This window comes from Furipterus horrens, unplaced genomic scaffold (genome assembly GCF_987537825.1).
Source record: "Furipterus horrens unplaced genomic scaffold, mFurHor1.1.pri manual_scaffold_4, whole genome shotgun sequence".
Lineage (NCBI taxonomy): Eukaryota > Metazoa > Chordata > Mammalia > Chiroptera > Furipteridae > Furipterus > Furipterus horrens.
Genome location: NW_028327174.1, coordinates 151,792,644 through 151,811,106, shown reverse-complemented (window position 1 = coordinate 151,811,106; position 18,463 = coordinate 151,792,644). Strand labels below are relative to the sequence as shown.

The 18,463-nt window shown below is 36.9% G+C and overlaps 1 protein-coding gene across 2 annotated transcripts in view; it reads right to left on the bottom strand.

The window, feature by feature from the left end:
• RFX3 (regulatory factor X3) overlaps positions 1–18,463 on the bottom strand; it is a 284,844-nt gene that overhangs the window by 41,759 nt on the left and 224,622 nt on the right. For both annotated transcript variants that reach the window (XM_090275842.1, XM_090275843.1), the window contains exons 8-10: positions 6,565–6,686; positions 4,571–4,683; positions 424–539 (exon numbers count right to left, since the gene is read on the bottom strand). In XM_090275842.1, the coding sequence (XP_090131968.1) occupies positions 424–539; positions 4,571–4,683; positions 6,565–6,686 (351 nt within the window). The remainder of the gene's footprint in view (positions 1–423; positions 540–4,570; positions 4,684–6,564; positions 6,687–18,463) is intronic.

The following is an 18,463-nucleotide window of genomic DNA, read 5'->3' as shown; positions in this document are numbered from 1 at the left end:
ATGTAGCAAATGAATAGATGGCAAATGAGGATAAAAAAGAAAATGGACTTTAAAAATAGTTTTAGTTTATCAAATATTACTGAGGTTAGAACTATACCACCATTGCACTGGTGCCATACGGCTGGATATATATAACACTCCCCCAGAGCTACCTGTGCACGTTAATATTTTCTGACGGTATGAAAGGCAGATAGGATACTAATTCCATGAGGATGAAATAGCTCTACCGCAGTCCCCCAAATCAATAAAATGGGAGCTATAATACACACGCTGAAACCTCAAGAGAGCAGTTTGTGGTTTATTTCAATCTATTCATTTAATGTTATCAGGTAGGGTTCACAACTGGTATACATATTTCTAATTTATTAGCTGTGACATCTACTCAGCCATGAAAATGAACTGGAAAAGCATATAGATTCTGACCTTGATTCAGTAATGGTAGTGCCGTCAGCTGGAGTAGAGGGAGAATAGCGCCAGAATGTTTGCCACAATTTTTCTATCAGGCTAAACTGAAGATTGACAACAACGTCCAATATTGCCTAAAACACAAAATGGTTACTGGTATTATCTTACAGTATTTCTTATGTGGAAGTGTGAGGAGTGCATAATGTAATGGGACTCAGATGGTAAAGATACCTTTGGGTTCATAAGTTAACACAGTAAAACTGGACTAAACTGGACCAATGGAAGTAGGGAAACAAGATTAGCTAGGGAAAAAAGGTAAAAACAACTCTTGAAAGATTAAGCAGGATGACTTGTATCCCTCCCATGAAGGCCTCATACCTCAGCCTCACTTTCACCTTTTCCCCTCATTGTCATGCTTGCTTTTTTTCCTCTCCATTTTTTCCCCTTACTCTTCTTCCATGCTTTTACCCACTGCTTTCCTCAGCCTCCAGGGCTGCTGCCACTTTTCCTAGTCTCAGACCCGAGGGCACAGATCATAGATTGAATTCACATCAGTCCTCATGGGGCTAGGTATATCAATTGGACATCAAAGAAGCCTGAAGGGAAAGGTGTGGAGGCACCTGTGTGTGGCAGACCAAGTTAAGACTACATAAGCTGTCTCTAAGGCTGCTGACCACTGGTTCCAGAGTGTTCCCAGCTGAGCCAAGGCTGGATCAGAAACTACAGTCAGACAGGCCGTCAGATGGTAGCACCTGTCTGGGAAGAAAGAAAGTACCTCTCTTTGGTCACACAGTGCCTCCCATTCAATGCTATCTCTGCACATTCTCTTTAGAGAGCAGTTTTAAGAATATCCCCCTTTCTAATCTTTGGGTCTGGGACTTCACTTTCTCCTTTAGAACCATTATCCAGCTGCATCAAGGACTTATTTTTGAGGATGCCAAAATTTGCCACTTTCATTAACTTTTGATGATCATATATAGTTGTGCTCTGCCCTTACAATTAGTTTATAAATTCATCTTTAGATAAAAGCAGTCATAAAACCAAAGAAGAACTTGTTTGTGCAATGAACATGTGATTCTGTGACTATTCTGAGCATAAAAGACTGGAGTTGTCAGTATAATATGTTTGATATCTTCACCATTGAGAACAGGGACAGGCAAAACAGCTCTGTCAAGATCTACAAAACTCACAGAAGCTAAGAGACAACAGGGGACAATCGAGAGAGTTGAGTTTAGGATTTTAGGCAAAAAGGGGAAAATAAAATATACGTCTGGAGTCTGTGCTGCCTGAGTAGACTGACCTTCTGCATAATGCAGAGAATAACTGCTGATGTGCACAAAAAACTCGGGGAACAATTCAAATATTAAGCAAAATCTGTTTGAGACATATTCTGGGAACTAGTAGAAGAAAAAAGTGCAAGTAGTTAGTAATGAAAATGGAGGGAAGGGGGCAAATTAATTGACACGTTCTTTAATCTTTCATATCAGCAACAATAAAAATGCAAGGGCAAGCCCTGAAAGTAAAGGGCATATAGATGTCCCTCCTCCCAGGCAAACACTAAAACCTTCTCAAGAGGCAAATTATTATAGCTGCGTTCTCAAGTGTAACTTAGGCACATTACAAGAGACATCTATTGATGAAGTAACTGTTAATATATTATATACTACCTTACATATTTCAATCTATTAGATTACTGTAAGAACACTGTGCATGTTAAAAGAAAAAAATTAGTGTTGCAGCATCTTGTGTAGAAAATTATATTTATTCCTTACCTAATACCTTTGATAAAAAAATTGTGAGAATATGAAATCACAGGCAAAACAGATATACTAATTTTTCTTTAAAACATAAACCCTAGGAGCCCTAGATGGGTAGCTCAGTTGGTTAGAGTATTGTCCCGACATGCCAAGATTATAGGTTCAATCTCCAGTCTGGGCACCATACATGCAACCAGTGAATGCATAAATAAGGAGAACAACAAATATCTCTGTCTGTCTTTCTCCCTCCACCCCCTCACAAAAAACAATAAATAAAAATTTAAAAAATATAAACCATTGGAAACATGATATAAAATAAAGTAATTCAGTGCATCTTAAATTTAGTAACTTCATATTAAATACTCTATTTCTTTAGAAAAGGACATTCTTCACAACAGCCTCGAGTCAGTTTTACACATGAATAAAACATTTATCATTTGTCCATTCACCCACTTTCAAATACGTTCATATTACAACATGAACATATATTTCAATAATGATATTCTACTGGCTTACAGCAAATAATTATTTACAGGACTGAATATGAGACTCTTATACTTTAGAAGTTTAGAATTTTCACAGAAAAATAATAGTATTCTTGTTTTTCATATTAGGTCCCATGCCCCATGAGAGATGGCACAGATTCTGGTTAATTCTGAAATAAATGGGGCTCATTCAATGGACTGTCATTTCCCACACAGATTAATCATCTTACATGTGTATCTCTCTTCATATAGAGCAATCCTAAAAGTTGGAATGTTAATGAAAATTTGTAATCCAAAGGATATTTTCATCTTCTTGAGGGAGTTTTTCACTTAGAATAATCTTACTGTACATTCTTTAGTAATGTAAATAATCATACTCCAACTTATATTTTGAATAAGTATGAGGAACTTAAAAAATATCCAAATTATATTTGTGTAAACTAGTTTGCTTAAAGCAAAATTCAGAGAACACAGAGAAATAAGAAATTGTTTAATCTTTCTATAAATCTTTACCAAATATTTATATATATGATATTGATGTAGAAAGGAATTTTTCCTAGATATATAAGTATAATCAAGAAATTCTCTAATATTTGGAAAAGTACAGTAGTCAAAGAGAAATGAATATTAAATATCTTTCATCATTCCAAGTGTTGGGACAGACTGGCAGGGTATGTTGAAGAACACTCTGGCACACGGTTTGTTAATGAAGAGAGATCTTGCCCCTGGTTGTTAATAATCTAGCACCCTTGACAAGCACTCAGGTATATTCAAGCAGTTCTTATTTCTGGAGTGGGGAAAAAGTCTGTGAATGCTAGGAGCTGAGATTTCTCATTATGTACTGCATTGTCAGCAGTCAGGAGGACTGACTGTGAAATCCAAAGGGTTATCTTTTACTTTTAAGTAAATCACAAATAGCCCTGAAATAAAGCTACTTAAATTCTAAATGGACTCCTTTTTTCTAAAGGAAAGGTACTTATGAAAACTCTTAATGCAATCCGTCACCCCCTCAGTACCAAGTGAGCTGCAGGTGTATTAACATGCTGGCTTACGGAGAGTTCACCTCCTGGAGACCATGTAAGCAGCTCTGATTTGGGATACTCAGAAAGGGAGTAGGAAGTAGGGATGGAAAATACCAAGAGAAATCTTAATTAGCACAAAAATAAACAAAATTGGAGGCTTAATGGTCCCTGGAAGGAACACCTAAGTGCTTTATTAAACATTTCTAGAAAATATTTTTGATGGAAATACACACTGATGGTGTAAGATTCAAAAAATACAAAGGGTGTATTAAAAAGGGCTCTTTCTCCTGACTCTAAGTCACAGTTTCCTTTACAAAGGCAACCACCATTAACATTTTCATGTTTCTTCTTCTAGAGGGGTATATATACATGGTCTTTTTCATTCAAATGATAGTATGCTGTATACACTGTTTCGTATCTTGCTTTTTTTCTTTAAAAATAAATTCTGTTAGTTCCATATGAGTACATTTAGAGTTGCTTGTCTTTTAATGGCTTCATAATATTCTACTTTATAGATTGCACCATATTTTATTTATTCAGTTTCCTATTAGATATTGAAGTTACAACCAATTTTTTGCAGTAGAAACAATAATGCAATAAGTTCCCTTGTACACTTCTTCATACCCATATGTAAAAACTTTTTTTAGGGAAAAACCTAAAGTGGAATTTCTGCATCAGAGGATTCACATCACATAGGCTAAGAAAATGGACAGTAAAATTTATTCTCCCTTTGTTTGTATTCCTCACTTCCCCACTCTGAGACAAGGAGAAAAATTGACTTAATAGTGCTCAAAGAAATATGAACTAACTTCCTAAGTCCCCCAGGAATAAGTTTATTTTGTTTCAACAAGTTGTCTAGCAAAACTTAGCATGTGGTTGTATAGTGTTTAAAACGACTTACCTCACAGTGCTCTCGATAAAGACTCTGCAGTGACTTGATATCCTCAAAGGTAGTACCATCTGGCAGAGAAGAGATTTCAACTTCTCCAAACTCTGGAAGTGCTCGAGATGCATCTGTTACCATGACAACACAACAGAAAAAAAGCTTTGTAGTGGTGCCAATTACAGATTAATGAAGGAAAACTTAAGAAGACTAAAAAGAAAAGAAAATTAAAGATTGGAGGTCCAAAGAGCAAGGATTTTTGATATTAGTATTTGAAAGCAAAACTTGGCAACATCATCAGCACAAAAGAATAGAAGAAGCATAAGAATTTTTGAGAAACTACATTTTCACTATGACTATACTAGAAATAACATATCACAGTGTCTCTTAATATAGGGCCCCTAACAGGTAATAAATGGTGATGGAAGGAGACTTGACTTTGGGTGATGAACACATAGTACAAAATACAGATGATATATTATATAATTTTACACCTGAAACCTATATCATTTTATTAACCAATGTCACCCCAATACATTTAATGAAATAAATAAATACAAAAGGAAAAGAAAAATATATCCTGAGCTGGCCAGTAACAATTTTGGTTACTTTTACTATTATGCTGTCTACGTATGTAAAAAAATAAATTTAGGTTTAAGCTCATTATGCTCAAACCTCTTACATAATTATAAACCACAAAGCTACAAAATAAATACAAAGAAAACTACAAAAATAACATTAAACATAACAACATTAATTTGATAGGATGGATGATGTTGTTGTCCTATATGTAAATTACCTCTTGCAACATGAGTACGGTATTGACTAATGTGGCACAGGTTCTTTTGAGTTTGACAGGCCTATACCAACATGTACTTCATGGTGGCTGATTCTCCCATTACTCTTCTACATTCAAATAAGCTGTGAAACTTTCCTCCACACAGAGCACTGGGACATCATTTAGCCTTCCCTTGGGATGAAGGCATAATTTAAATAGTAAGTCTCTGTGTTCTTTTCTCATTAGATCTGGACAATTAATGCAATACACTTTGGTGCCTGCCTTAACATAAATTCAAATACAAATGTGGAAACTAAAATTGCAGAACAATATTCTTCCTAGTCTTCTATGTAATTCAGAATATGCTTTTATATTTTTAAGATTATAACTGAAATAAAAGCATGAAATAAATATACTCATCTTGAGAGCTCAAAGGTCCACAAGAATATACCTGAGGACTTTAGTTTGGGAAATGTTGCTGTAATATTTTCAACTTCTCTGACTGAGAGTCCATTTTATTTGTCTTTCTCAGAAAGTGCACATAGACACACATACACACACATATGCATACACACACACTCTCTCTAACAGCTTCTACTTATCTTGCTTGATCTGTTGTATGGAAACTATGCATGTTCATCTCCAGAAACATTGCCAATTAAACTAAAGTGCCGTTTTTGCATCTTTGGCTATGACAGGAATATGCAAAATGTTCAAGTTCCACTTCCTAACTCTTTAAATAAAAAGAAGCATGTATACCATCTATAATTTTTTAAAAAAATAGAAAGTACTGTGATCAACTTACAAGAATAAATTACTTTTTATAAGTTTACAATGATTTTTTCTAATTGGAGACTGTATGCATATGTAACTTCATACATAGAAAATAATTATTTTTGGCACTTAAGTTACTACTGAGAGTAAATAAAATACAATTTTGATCACGAATGCCCAATTAATACAAATTCAGGAAAACATTTTCATGGCAATGAGCTATGAAATTTTTATATATTTGAAAGTCCTACATAGCTCAAAAGTTTTAAAAATAAGCTACAGTGAACATGAGAAAATAGAAATGAACTAGAAATATCATGATGTGCATAGTTTCAGCACAAAAATGTTTTTCTATGTAATTAACACCTATAATAGAAATTGTTCTTGGAGAAAACACTACTATTGTTGTTTTGTCTTCAAAATTCTAAAAGAGACTAATATGCATTACACCTTAACATACCTAAAAACTGTTGATGATGTTGACTTTGGGCAATTACAGTTTGCTCAACAGATGTGCCTGTCTGTTGACCACTTCCTGTGAAACCATCTGCAACCCCATCCACTTTCTGCATAGGCTTGTACCTAAAAATATTAGATGGGGGAAAAAAAACAAATAAAACCAAATTATTCCTTGCTTTTTTGTACTACACAAAACTCCCTAGGCATTCAATTTAATTTTTCTTTAATGTCTCATGATAGTTGTAAGATTTTTTTCCCCTTGACATCTCATAAAGCTAACATGAAGAAATTTTCTCAGTTGTGAAAAGAAAAAGAGAGAGAGAGACGCTAGAAAGAGGATGCATTTTTGAAAATTCAGAAATTTACCTAAGAGTGAGAGTTAGGAGGTATTTCTTTGGATACCAGTGGCAAAGATGTTTACAATTATAGTTTTAATACATGGTTTGAACATAACTTTTAATGACCAACGGATCAAGGGAGAAACACTTTAAAAAGGTTGGAATTTTAATAGGAATTAAGATCTAGGGGCTAGGACCTGAGAAATGTTGATGAATGGCTTTCAATTAATTACTATCTCTAAAATATGATTCAGCCTACACACACTGCTATATTGTTTTCATATCGCCTAAAATCTCCCACACATCTCAACACATTCATCTCCCCTGACTCCTCTCCACATCTGCAAACAGAAGGACCCTAAGCATCAGCTTGCAGCAAAATACATGCAAGAATTCATCTATAAATCAAGTTTACCAAATTAAAAAAAAAAAAAGCAAAGCCGCCTATAGTTATGTATTTATCTTTAGGTCCTGGTTATCCCAACTCATGAACTTTCCATACTGCTAAGAGAAAATATGTTTCAGCAGCATGGGCAATAAGGAAAGCCTGTTTGGGAGAGAAATACAATATACAAAAAAAAACAAACAAAAACCTGGTAGCCCTCCTAGGATAAACAAATACAAAGTAAGAAATAAGAAGTAACTATAATATTTTTCTTTTTCCAAGATGTTTCTTTTTCTTAAGATTTTCTTCATTTTATAAGTTTAGAAAAACTAAGGAAAAGTAAAAATCTACAGTAAGCTATGTCCTAGAGATAACATCATTCACTTTACGATGTTTATCCTTCCATTCTTTTTTACCCTATTCCTAATTATATTTATAAACTAAACCACCTAATATTCTCTCCATCCAGATACTTCACTCTTACATTAATATCATAAGGCAAGTGGATCATTAATATGAATTATTGTGAATAACAATGTCCTTAATACATGAACAGGATATACTTAAAGATGCTTGCACTCTGTTAAGAGGTATAGAATGAATGGACCTTGGGACACATTGTACAAACTAATGCTCTGGTTGCCTTAAGGAATAATTCAGTCTTGAACGTTATTAATTAGAACTTAGATAAATGAAACTTCAAAGAAAAATTGCAAAGTCACTCATAATGACATTTACATGTAACTCATATGACAGTATCTCACGAAAAACTATGAAAAGCAAAAATAAAGTCAGATGATGAAAAGGGTGAAAAAAGGGTACAACATACATCATTCTTGTTATCACTCTGGTGATGACCTCATATCACCAAAATGTTGGGTGCTATTTTCTAAGAACATAAAAGACTCCAGTGTATTCTTTTCCTTAATGGAAAAACCATCTGAAGGTACTAGTCAATTGGGTCAAACTAAGAGATGGCAGAAGGGTTAGTGCTGTGATGTTCTAGAAGTGTTGTTTATGAAAAATTGAATTTTTATCATTTTTTTCTCCTTAAAAAATTATCTTACCAGGGCAAAAAAGTATTGGTGAGGCAAGCACTTTGAGTACCCCTGTGGGGGAGTTACTAACCATTGTTATAGAAAATTTGAATAATTTTATTCTTAATAAATACATTTAGGAAACTTTCTTGTCCTCATTGATCTATTTCAGGTTTCATTTGATTTTAGCCTCCCTTTTTCAGCTATGAAATTTTATATCACTAATAAAATAGGCTAAAATTGCTTAACCATGTTTCTTCATTTATGTTAATGAAGTATGACATTCATAGACTTAATAAACAAAAGTGGTTAAAGGAATTTGAATTATTTACCCTGGAGATGAGAAAATAGAAATATTTCCTATAGAATTCAATTATATTAATTTTTAATATAGGATTAGAGAATAATTATGAGACTTTGCCAAGCTATGCTTTATCAAATTTCCTTTGTCCTTCACAATATCTAGTATAATATGGATGTTTAATGGGCACAACAAATATCATGGACAAGTGGAATTTCACCACAAAGGAAATGACATTTTTCTCTCAGAGAATGGATGCTATGTCACAACCTACAGCACATAGTGCTTAGCAAGCCTGTAGCCTGTAAGCAAAATTATGTTTCCTTAGAAAGATTTAGACAGTGGACTTTCTTAAGGGAAAGAGATGTTCTATTTTTAACAAGCACTCCAAATCATAATACAATATAATTGATGTATGATTTAACAATAATGACATCGAGGGAGAAGCACTGATTACAGGTACACTGTATTACATAGGAGATGGAAAATGCATCAATATTAATTTGTAGGAAACAAAGAAAAGTAGTTGGTAAAGTCTGGAGAAACAGTGCACCTCAGTACTTAAACACAAATAAATAAAAGAGGTAAAGAAAATAGAACCAAGAAATGAGTGTTTTATTCTAACCATAAAATTAAGGGTAGAAAGGTAAACAGTAGATTAAATGGATGAGGCAAAGATTAACTATGTGTACCTATTCTTGGTTGCCCTGTAACAGGACCTTTATAAGCCAGAACCTTATGTTGTACTTCCTCAGAGAAAGGTGTGGGGACAAGTTTGGGAGGGGGTCTGTGCTATAATCACATCATGAAGGGCAGGAATATGGCTCGTGTACAAGAACAGTACCAATGAAAGCTAAATATGAGAGGGCTTCCAGGTAGGGTTTCTTACAGTGGATTCTTAGTGCTCCTGAGTTGTGTGTGCTCTGAGAGAGACCTGTGCTGCTCTTGGTTTCAAAATTAGTAAGAGGCAAATGATAATTTTAACAGCTTGCAACTCCATGGGCAGTCAGAGCTAAAGTTGTTAATGATTAAGAAATCAAAGAAACTCTAATGCTTTAATAGCTGAGTGTATGCATGAAACCTGTCACTAATGCAGAAAACTTGGAAAATTATTAGGAATCGTCCCCCAAGGAGTTAGTCATAGCTGTTATTTAGAACTTGGACAGCTGTAACTCTAATGTAAAATAGTATCTAATTCTGTCAATCTCACATGTAAAGACCCTGAAAGAGTCCAATGGAAGGCAAAGAATGGTATATATTTACCACCACATTCAACTAACTGTACCAGGTGGGAGGATTATCAACCAACTAAATGAAACATTTGGAAAAGTTCCTTGGGTGTAAAAAATGTGCATGCAAAACCTGAATTGTACAGTCAGAGTCATTATTATGTGTATAACTCTAGAAAGTATATAATCATTTAATGTGCATGAACAAATCTGAATGTTGAGCTCATAATTTTCTTGGAATCTTGAGATTCTCTTTGGAAAAAGTCTCCCAGAAAATCTTTCTATGACTTGAGGTCTGAAATGAACCAAAGGATATAAACATGAACAGATCAGAGAAAATAGTGAATGTTCAGAGTGTCATTTTTTCAGACTCCTTGACATCACACTGTCTATATCTAAATGACTTCTAACATCAACCCTGCTGGTTAATGATAGTTATTCCATCTCCTTAATTCTTACTGGTAGCCCTTAAGAGTGTTTGCCTCTTCATTAGTTCTACATCTATAATTGGGCAAGAAAAGGAGAAAAAAATTAAATTCAAATGGGGTGGTTGTATTAACTGCAGACTTAGTAGAAAATTTAGGAGAGGTACAGAAAAGAGAAGGTTGAAGCTATTGGCTAAATAAAGGCTGTGGATCATTCACTCTTTTCATACTGGCAATGGCTCAGTGCTCTTCCTGGTGCAGAGGGCGCAATGCTGAAAGAGGTAGACAAGATTCTCCTATCTTGTGAATTTCTCCATTGACTCTTCTGAGCATGGGTAATCTAGGGTTAACTGTAAAGAAATGATATAGTCTTCTCACAAATATGCATAGCACTTTATTGATAGTTCTTTTATCTGCAGCTGACCTTTTCTGTTAAACTGATTCTAGAGGGATGCCTCCATTCCTCCCTTTATTTGGAGAATAACAACCTGACTCCACCTGATGCCTAAACAGCAACAAAAACAGAAAAGGGTATCTGAGACTCTACCTAGGAAAATATAAATTAGTAAGGCTCTTGCATATAGCAAAATTAAATGCGCTCAGTTTCCTTATCAGTAAATAACACTATAATTGCCAAAGGAGATCATGAATATCAAGTGTTTATTGAACAACATGTTAAATGTTCATCAGAAGGGTAGGTGATAACTGTTAGTATTATCAAAGCTTACATTAATTACTATAATTAATAATTACTGACTTGTGGTTCTCCTATCTTCAATGGAAAATATCTTTACATCACATCAGGGACTGCTACAGTGGCATAGTGAACATTAAATACCTAAGAGCCAAGATTCCTTATTTGTCTCCAAAAGCCAAATTCACAGGCACTGATTATCTTGCCACTAAAGACACATGCCACCCTCACCTACCTGGAGCAACTTATCAGCGCTATGTGCTTAGCTCTAGAGAATGACTCCAGAGAATTCATTTGGTCTAGAAAAGGAAAGCTAAACTATTAATATCAATCAAAGTTGCAAACCACTGACCTAGAGATTTAAGAAATGGAAGCTAAACTTGCCCTATTGTCAGGCTTCATTCTTACACAAAACAGTCTTATTCTTAAAGAAATATTTTTCTCTAGTGCACCAGTATTATAATGAAAATAATAATTATTATTTGTCTAACACTAGTATGTTCCCAGTTTTAAGAAGTCTTTAAATACTTTTTTCCACTTGAACTTCATAACAATCTGTGAGGTACTCTATTATTAATTTCCATTTAGCAGATGAAGAAATCGAGGTTCAATGAAGTTCAGTCACATGCTCTGCAGGAGTGCCAAAGCAACCTGTACTCAAATCCATACTTCCCAATTTTAAACATAGTTTCTTTCACTTGTCTATGAAACCTATCTTAAGAAAGGTCTTCAAATAACAAAGGTTCTTCTAGTCCTCCCTCACTCCTTAGGAACATGCATGCTTTCATAGTTGTCTACAGCCAAAGCCAAAGCAGCCTCATTGTACCATCTTTCAAATTGGCCCCCATTTCCCTCCCCTCAGTGCCACAAAGGCTCCATTTTTCATAGAATCCAATTCTTATGAAGAGACCATTTAAACAGGCAGGGAGTGGCACATTTCCTTACTTATTTAGGGCACACTAAAGTGTGACTTTTTAATTTATTTCATATGCAAAAACTGTATTACTGTGCTCATTTTTGTTTGGCTTATCTTACCTCTTTAAGGGTGGAATTCTTGGAAGAATAAAGACTAGCAGACTGGGGTCTAGTCCTGATTGCTCTGTGATCTTGGATAAGTATCTGCCCTTCACAGACTTCCATTTTCTCACCAAAAGGATGAGTTGAATTAGGTGATCTCTTACCCCCAGCTCTAACATTCTATGATTCTGTGATATCTCTTTTAGATGTGATGGGCATGTCTGGCATGCAACTGTTGGTTGTTCAGTATTTGTTGAAGGAATGATAAATGCAGTTTAATTTTGAGAATGGCTACTGGGATCAAGTACAGCCAAGCACGCTGTCAAAAGCAGTTGGCTCCATTCCACTACTTTTGCTACTGGGATTCGGAAGAATACCTAAAATGTGTCAACAGCCTCTCTGTGCTTCTTTTAAATATTAAAAGCAAACTGCAACATACATTTTTAAATTAGTTTTGCTCTATAATAACCAAATTTATTTATTGTCTAAATTATGGTAAATAAGTTTATGAGTGAATTTCTCTGAAAACTGAAGATTACCACATGTAAGTGCATAAGTTACTTTAATGAGAAATACTTTCAACAGAAGATATTAAAAAAAAACAAAAACAATGATCACACATTTTTCTGCTTCCTTAACTAGGGTACTTTACCTCTTCTCGATTATCTATAATTCCATCAATTAGCCAAACAGTTATCAAACTGTGTTAAGACTCTATTCTAGCCACCAGAGTGATACTCAAATGGCCTAGGGGAGCGCCCCCATCTATTTCTCCCTCTGCTGAATGTGCACAGACTGCTGTGTTGAATAACCCCAAAGCAAATAAAAGACCTTTGTCTACTTATATTTCCTCTTGCCAGCTGTTATATCTAATGATTTCCTGTGAATCAAGTGGGCTCTAATCTGCTTCTATATTTTAGGTAAATGGCTTGAGGATGGCTTCATCTTTTCAATTAAGCTCAACTACAGGCTCTGTGACATCTGTGTTTCAATCAGAAGCTATTACCATTTATTTTCAGACTCATGGTTATGTTCCATATGGTGGTGTTGCTGCAAATCTGATTTATAGATAAGTGAAAATTTCCTTTAATACCCTATCAAATCTTCAAGTGAGATATCACATGTAAAGGAGCTCTAACAAATATAAAGCTATACAAAACAATAATCATTATTACTGCTACAATTACCATGATTCCAAACTTAATCAGAAAAATGTACAAACTGAGCACCAAAACTTCTCTTATTTGATGAAATAATCAGTGCATAAACTTGATTTTCTTACTATAAGAATATGTGAAACATGTAAATTTACACTATGGAAGATGTGCACATAAATGAATATAATAAATCTTGAGGCATTTAAACACCTCGAATATTCTAAAATATTAAATACTGGTACCACCTATAAAATGTTTTAAACCTTTCATGTGTCACTTGCATTTTAACAGGAGAATGGCAATTTCTTCTTATATGAATTTTAATATATTCAATAGAATCATATGCATTTTAGAATCATATTATAAGCAATAATGCAAATGATATAACTCTTTTTCCACTGCTTTCAACAAATATCCTTATGCCTTACACTCAGGGGGGGAAACTCTTCCTCTCTTATTCACGTGTTTCTGTACAATGGGTAATTTTGGCTTCACTTCAGGCCTATAGATGTTGCCAGCTGATAGAATCCTTCAGAGACAACAGAAACCTCCCTCAGTCCTGCTAATGCCAGTGAATGGTCTGTGAAGTTGATAACACTAACACAGCAATCAGTTGGCAAGACACCACTCCAAAAGTAACTGTCTATAATCCAAAACTTTTGTAATTAAAAAAAAAAAAATCAAAGAAAATTTAGTACTTCTTTGGTTCTCTAACATTCTTATTTCACGAGAAAGCAAACACTAACTAGAATAGGCACAATTACTATTATTGAGAATTTTACATGGCTTCTTAAATACATCCATTTTTTTTTTAAGTATATTTTATTGATTATATTGTTACAATAGTTCCAATTTTTTTTTCCCCTTTGCTCCCCTCCGCCCAGCACCCCCCTTCCCCAACAATCCCCTCTCCAAGTCCATGCCCATGGGTCGTACATACAAGCTCTCCCGCCTCACCCTTTCATATATTCTTCTTCTTCTTTTTTTAAAATTAATTAATTAATTAGTTAAATATTTTAACAATAAAAAATAACAATTCCTCCCTCTCAGACTTAAGACCCTTTACAATCTTATAAAGGACAATGGATGAAGGTCTCGAGCTCCTCTAGCTGCTTCAAGCTGGACATGGTCGTCGTCCTACCTACCCGTGGGTCAAGAAATCCCTAATAAGAGTGGGGATGTGGAGGGGAGGGTGGCCTTCCCACAAGGGGAAGGATCGTGCAGACTCCAGGTTGGTTGGCTGTCTCTGGACAACGGCATGCTTGGTTTGACAGGCTGGCATCCTTGTTGTATTCTGGGGGCAACAGGGTTAAAGGACATCATTTAATCCGTAACCACTAGATGACAAAAGACAGGTATTAATTTTTCAATGTCCCACATTAGGGAAAAGAAGGGCTTCTTTGGAGGAAGGTGTGCCAGGTACATCTCACCTGTCCAAAACCCTTTTGCCCATTATACTTATTTTGGACTGAGGGAAATATTTTAGGTTTCCCCCATCTCAGGCCTCTGGGCTTTTTCTGTCCAAGCCATTAGGATAGAAAAGAGAAACCAGTTTTAAAGTGAAGCCCACAGACCACCCCGTTCTTCACCAGCCCAGCCACTTAGTTCAGCCAAACCATTGAGTCTCAGGAGGCAGCAATGCAGACAGGATTAAGTGAGGCCTATGCATACAGATAATCACTCAGGTAACGAGATTGTAGGCTTATGCCCTTTGAAAACAGAAAACACATGTTAATTTATGTAACATAACCCACATACAAGTCTCTAAATCTGTAGGACTGTCTTATCGGAAGGAAAATCCTTGTCCTTCTAATATTCACTGAACTTGCATTTCTATTCTTTATATTTTTATTCCCCCCCCACTAAAAAATTTTCTGTTTGTTTGTTTTTCCACTACAGTTGTCTCACTTTTTTTCCCCCTCTTGCTTCCCTGCACCCTGCCCCCCCCCCACAGTCAGTCCCCACCCAGTTGTCCATGTCCATGGGTCATTCATACATGTTCTTTGACTAGTCCCTTCCCCTTCTTACCCCTTCTCTCCCTCCCATCTCCCCCTTTGTTACTGTTAGTTTATTCCTTGTTTACATACCTCTGGTTCAATTTTGCTCATTTGTTTGTGTTGTTCATTAGTTTCCTGTAACAGGTGACAGCATAAGGTAATTTTCTTTTGTTGCCTGGCTTATTTCGCTAAGCATAATTCTCTCTAGTTCCAATCATGTTGTTGCAAATGGTAGAAGTTCCTTCTTTCTTTCAGTACTTATTCATTGTCATTTTCCCCCTTTGTACTCGTGTTCCTCTCTGTCTCTCTGTTTCTTCATCTTCTTAAAGCAGACCCTTTAGCATCTCTTGCAATGCTGGTTTGGTGGAGATGTATTCTTTTAGCCTTCTTTTGTCTTGGAAACTCCTTATTTCACCTTCCATTTTGAATGAAAGCCTTGCTGGGTAGAGTATTCTTGGTTGTAGGCCTTTGTTTTTCATTGCTTGGAATATTTTTTGCCATTCCCTTCTGGCTTGTAGTGTTTCTGCTGAGAAATCTGATGATAGCCTTATTGGAGCTCCCTTGTATGTTATTAGTTGTTTCTCTCTTGCTGCTTTTAGGATTCTCTCTTTGTCTTTGAATGTTGGCATTTTAATTATGATGTGTCTTGAAGTGGGCCTGTTGGGGTTCATCTTCATTGGGACCCTCTGTGCTTCCTGGACTTGCGTGACTCTTTCTCTCGTCATGTTAGGAAAGTTTTCTGTCATTAGTTTTTCAAAGAGGTTTTCTATCCCTTGCTCTTCTTCTTCTCCTTCTGGAATTCCTATGATACGGATATTATTACGTTTCATGTTGTCCTGCAGCTGTCTTAGAACCTCTTCAGTCTTGTTCAGTCTTTTTTCATTTTGTTGCATTGTCTGGGAGTTTTTGTGTAGGTTGTCCTCCAGCTCGCTGATCCGATCTTCTGCTTCCTCTAGCCTGCTTTTAATTCCTTCTACTGTGTTCTTCAATTCAGAGATCGTATTCTTCATTTCCTCCTGGCTCTTATTGATAGCTTCTATGTCCTTTTTCATGCTCACGTAATTTTCTGTGAGTTCCTTGTAGTTTTTCTGGAGTTCTTTGAAGTTTCCGCTGAGCTCATTCAGCTTCTCCATAATCCATGTTTTGAATTCCATATCTGATAGTTCGCTCCCCTCTATTTCATTTAGCACTCTTTCTGGGGATTCTACCTTTCCTTTTGATGGGAGGTTGTTTCTCTGTCTCCCCATTTTTTTGACTCCTATTGTTTGTTGGTGCTTCCTAGAATGATCTGCACTTCCTGGATCTGCCTCTGGTGGCGTCAGATCATGTACCAGTCTGGCCCTACGCAGCCTGTTGGAGACTTCCAGGGATCTACTGCTGCTGTCTGTCTTCTTTGATTGTTAATCTATTCAATCTGTGATTAGCTGTCAGGCTTAAGGACTGTGGGTGTGGCAGCTTAATTCCTGTAGGCAGGGCTTTTGCTTCCCCTCAGGCTGACGCCACTTGGAGGGGAATGGTCTACCCGCAGTACTGGGGATGAGTCAGCACTGGGACCCAGTCAGCCGCTCCTCCAGTTCTCCCCTCAAAGCCACCGTGCCAAATTCTCCCCAAGTGTCTCCAGTCCTCCCTGCCTTCCCTCTGCTTGAGCCCAGGGTAAGTGGTGGCCAAAATATTTTCGTATGTGATCCACTTAAGAGCTCTTTTTCTCCTGCTGTTTCTCTCCGGCTAGCAAGAAAGCCTGTGGCTTTTCGCTTTTCACAGCTGATACTATTTTACTTTCCACTCTGTCGCTGTAGGCTGGGAAGCCCAGCTGGGGGTTTAGACCCTGCCCTTCTCAGGGGGAATCCCCGGCTGCTGAGCTGTTTCTCAGCCCCTTCAGCTGCCACCCGTGGGAGCCCAGCCAGCCCTTCCACGTCTCCGCACTCCCTACCGGTCACGTTGTGATGTAGCGGCCTTTTCTGTCTCTCCGTGGTTATAAGACTTCTCTCCAGCTGGTGTTCGGTTCGTTATTCCAGATGATTTCTCCAAAATTACATTGTAAATCCAGACTAGTTCTAGGAGGAAGTTAGTGTAGCTTCCACTTACTCCTCCGCCATCTTGTTTCTCTTAAATACATCCATTTTACATTATATCTAATTCTAAAAACATTTACTCTTATACTGAGGTTGGCTTGTTAACCTTCACAGCTCTGGAATCTTTCATTAGGAGACATTTGTTATGTCCTAGGTCTTCCTTACCTAACCTAGGCTTTTTAAATAAAGAATGTCTCTTGAAGGCTTCTAGTTCTATAAAAACTTCCTAGGTAGGTTTCTTTGCAGTTATATCACAGGAAGAAGTAGGTTTTCTCCCTCCACAGCTAAGAAGGAATACAACTACCTCGAAACTAGAGACAACCAGAAGTTCCAGAAAATCAAGGTGCACTGAAGTCCAGCAAACAAAGATATGAAGAAAAAACATTCATCCAGACAGGTAGGAGGGGTGGAGCCGGGGCAGAGAGGACTCGGTGTGGTGGCAGCAGCAGTGGTGACAGTGGCAAGCTGTGGAAAGTGCAGTCACACATTTAAAAAAGTCGGGAGGGATACCTGGGGAACGCTCCCAGAACCAGACCAGACCACACAGCTTATGATCCCAGTGCCAAGAAAAATAAAGCCTCATTTCTGGGGGCTGGGGTGGAGGGAGGAAGAAACTGCCAGTCTCTCAGCAGAGTCCTCTTGTTTAAAGGACCCAAGAACCTAGAACATCTGCAGACCCACCCACTCTGGGAACAATGGCCAGGGCAACAGCTAGAAAGGAGCCAGTCCCATACAGAAGTGGGAGAAGTGCCTAGAAAGGGTGAGTGCTGAGCAAGTGGCATTGTTCACTCTCAGACCACTCCACCACATACAGTGCCACAGTGTGGTGAAACAGATCGCCCTGTACTGACGAATGCCTAAGGCTCTGCCCCTTACAATGAAACAGGTGTGGCAGCTCTACCTAAGACACAGAGGAAAACAAGCATAGGAGCCTGTCAAGTTGAGGAGACAGAGATGTATGGTTCAAAAGAGAGAACAAATCAAGGTTCCAGTGGGAGAACAAAGGGATGAAGAGATAGCTAGCCTAACAAACAAGGAGATAGCCTGCCTAAAAGATGCAGAGTTCAAAACACTAGTGATAAACATGCTCACAGGCTTGACAGATATGCTTAAGTATGGCAAACACATAAGGGAAGAAGTGAAGGCTATGCTAAATGAAACGAAGAAAAGTCCACACAAAACCAATGGTGAAGGAAAGGAAACTGGGGTTCAAATCAATGATTTGGAACATAAGGAAGAAAACAACAG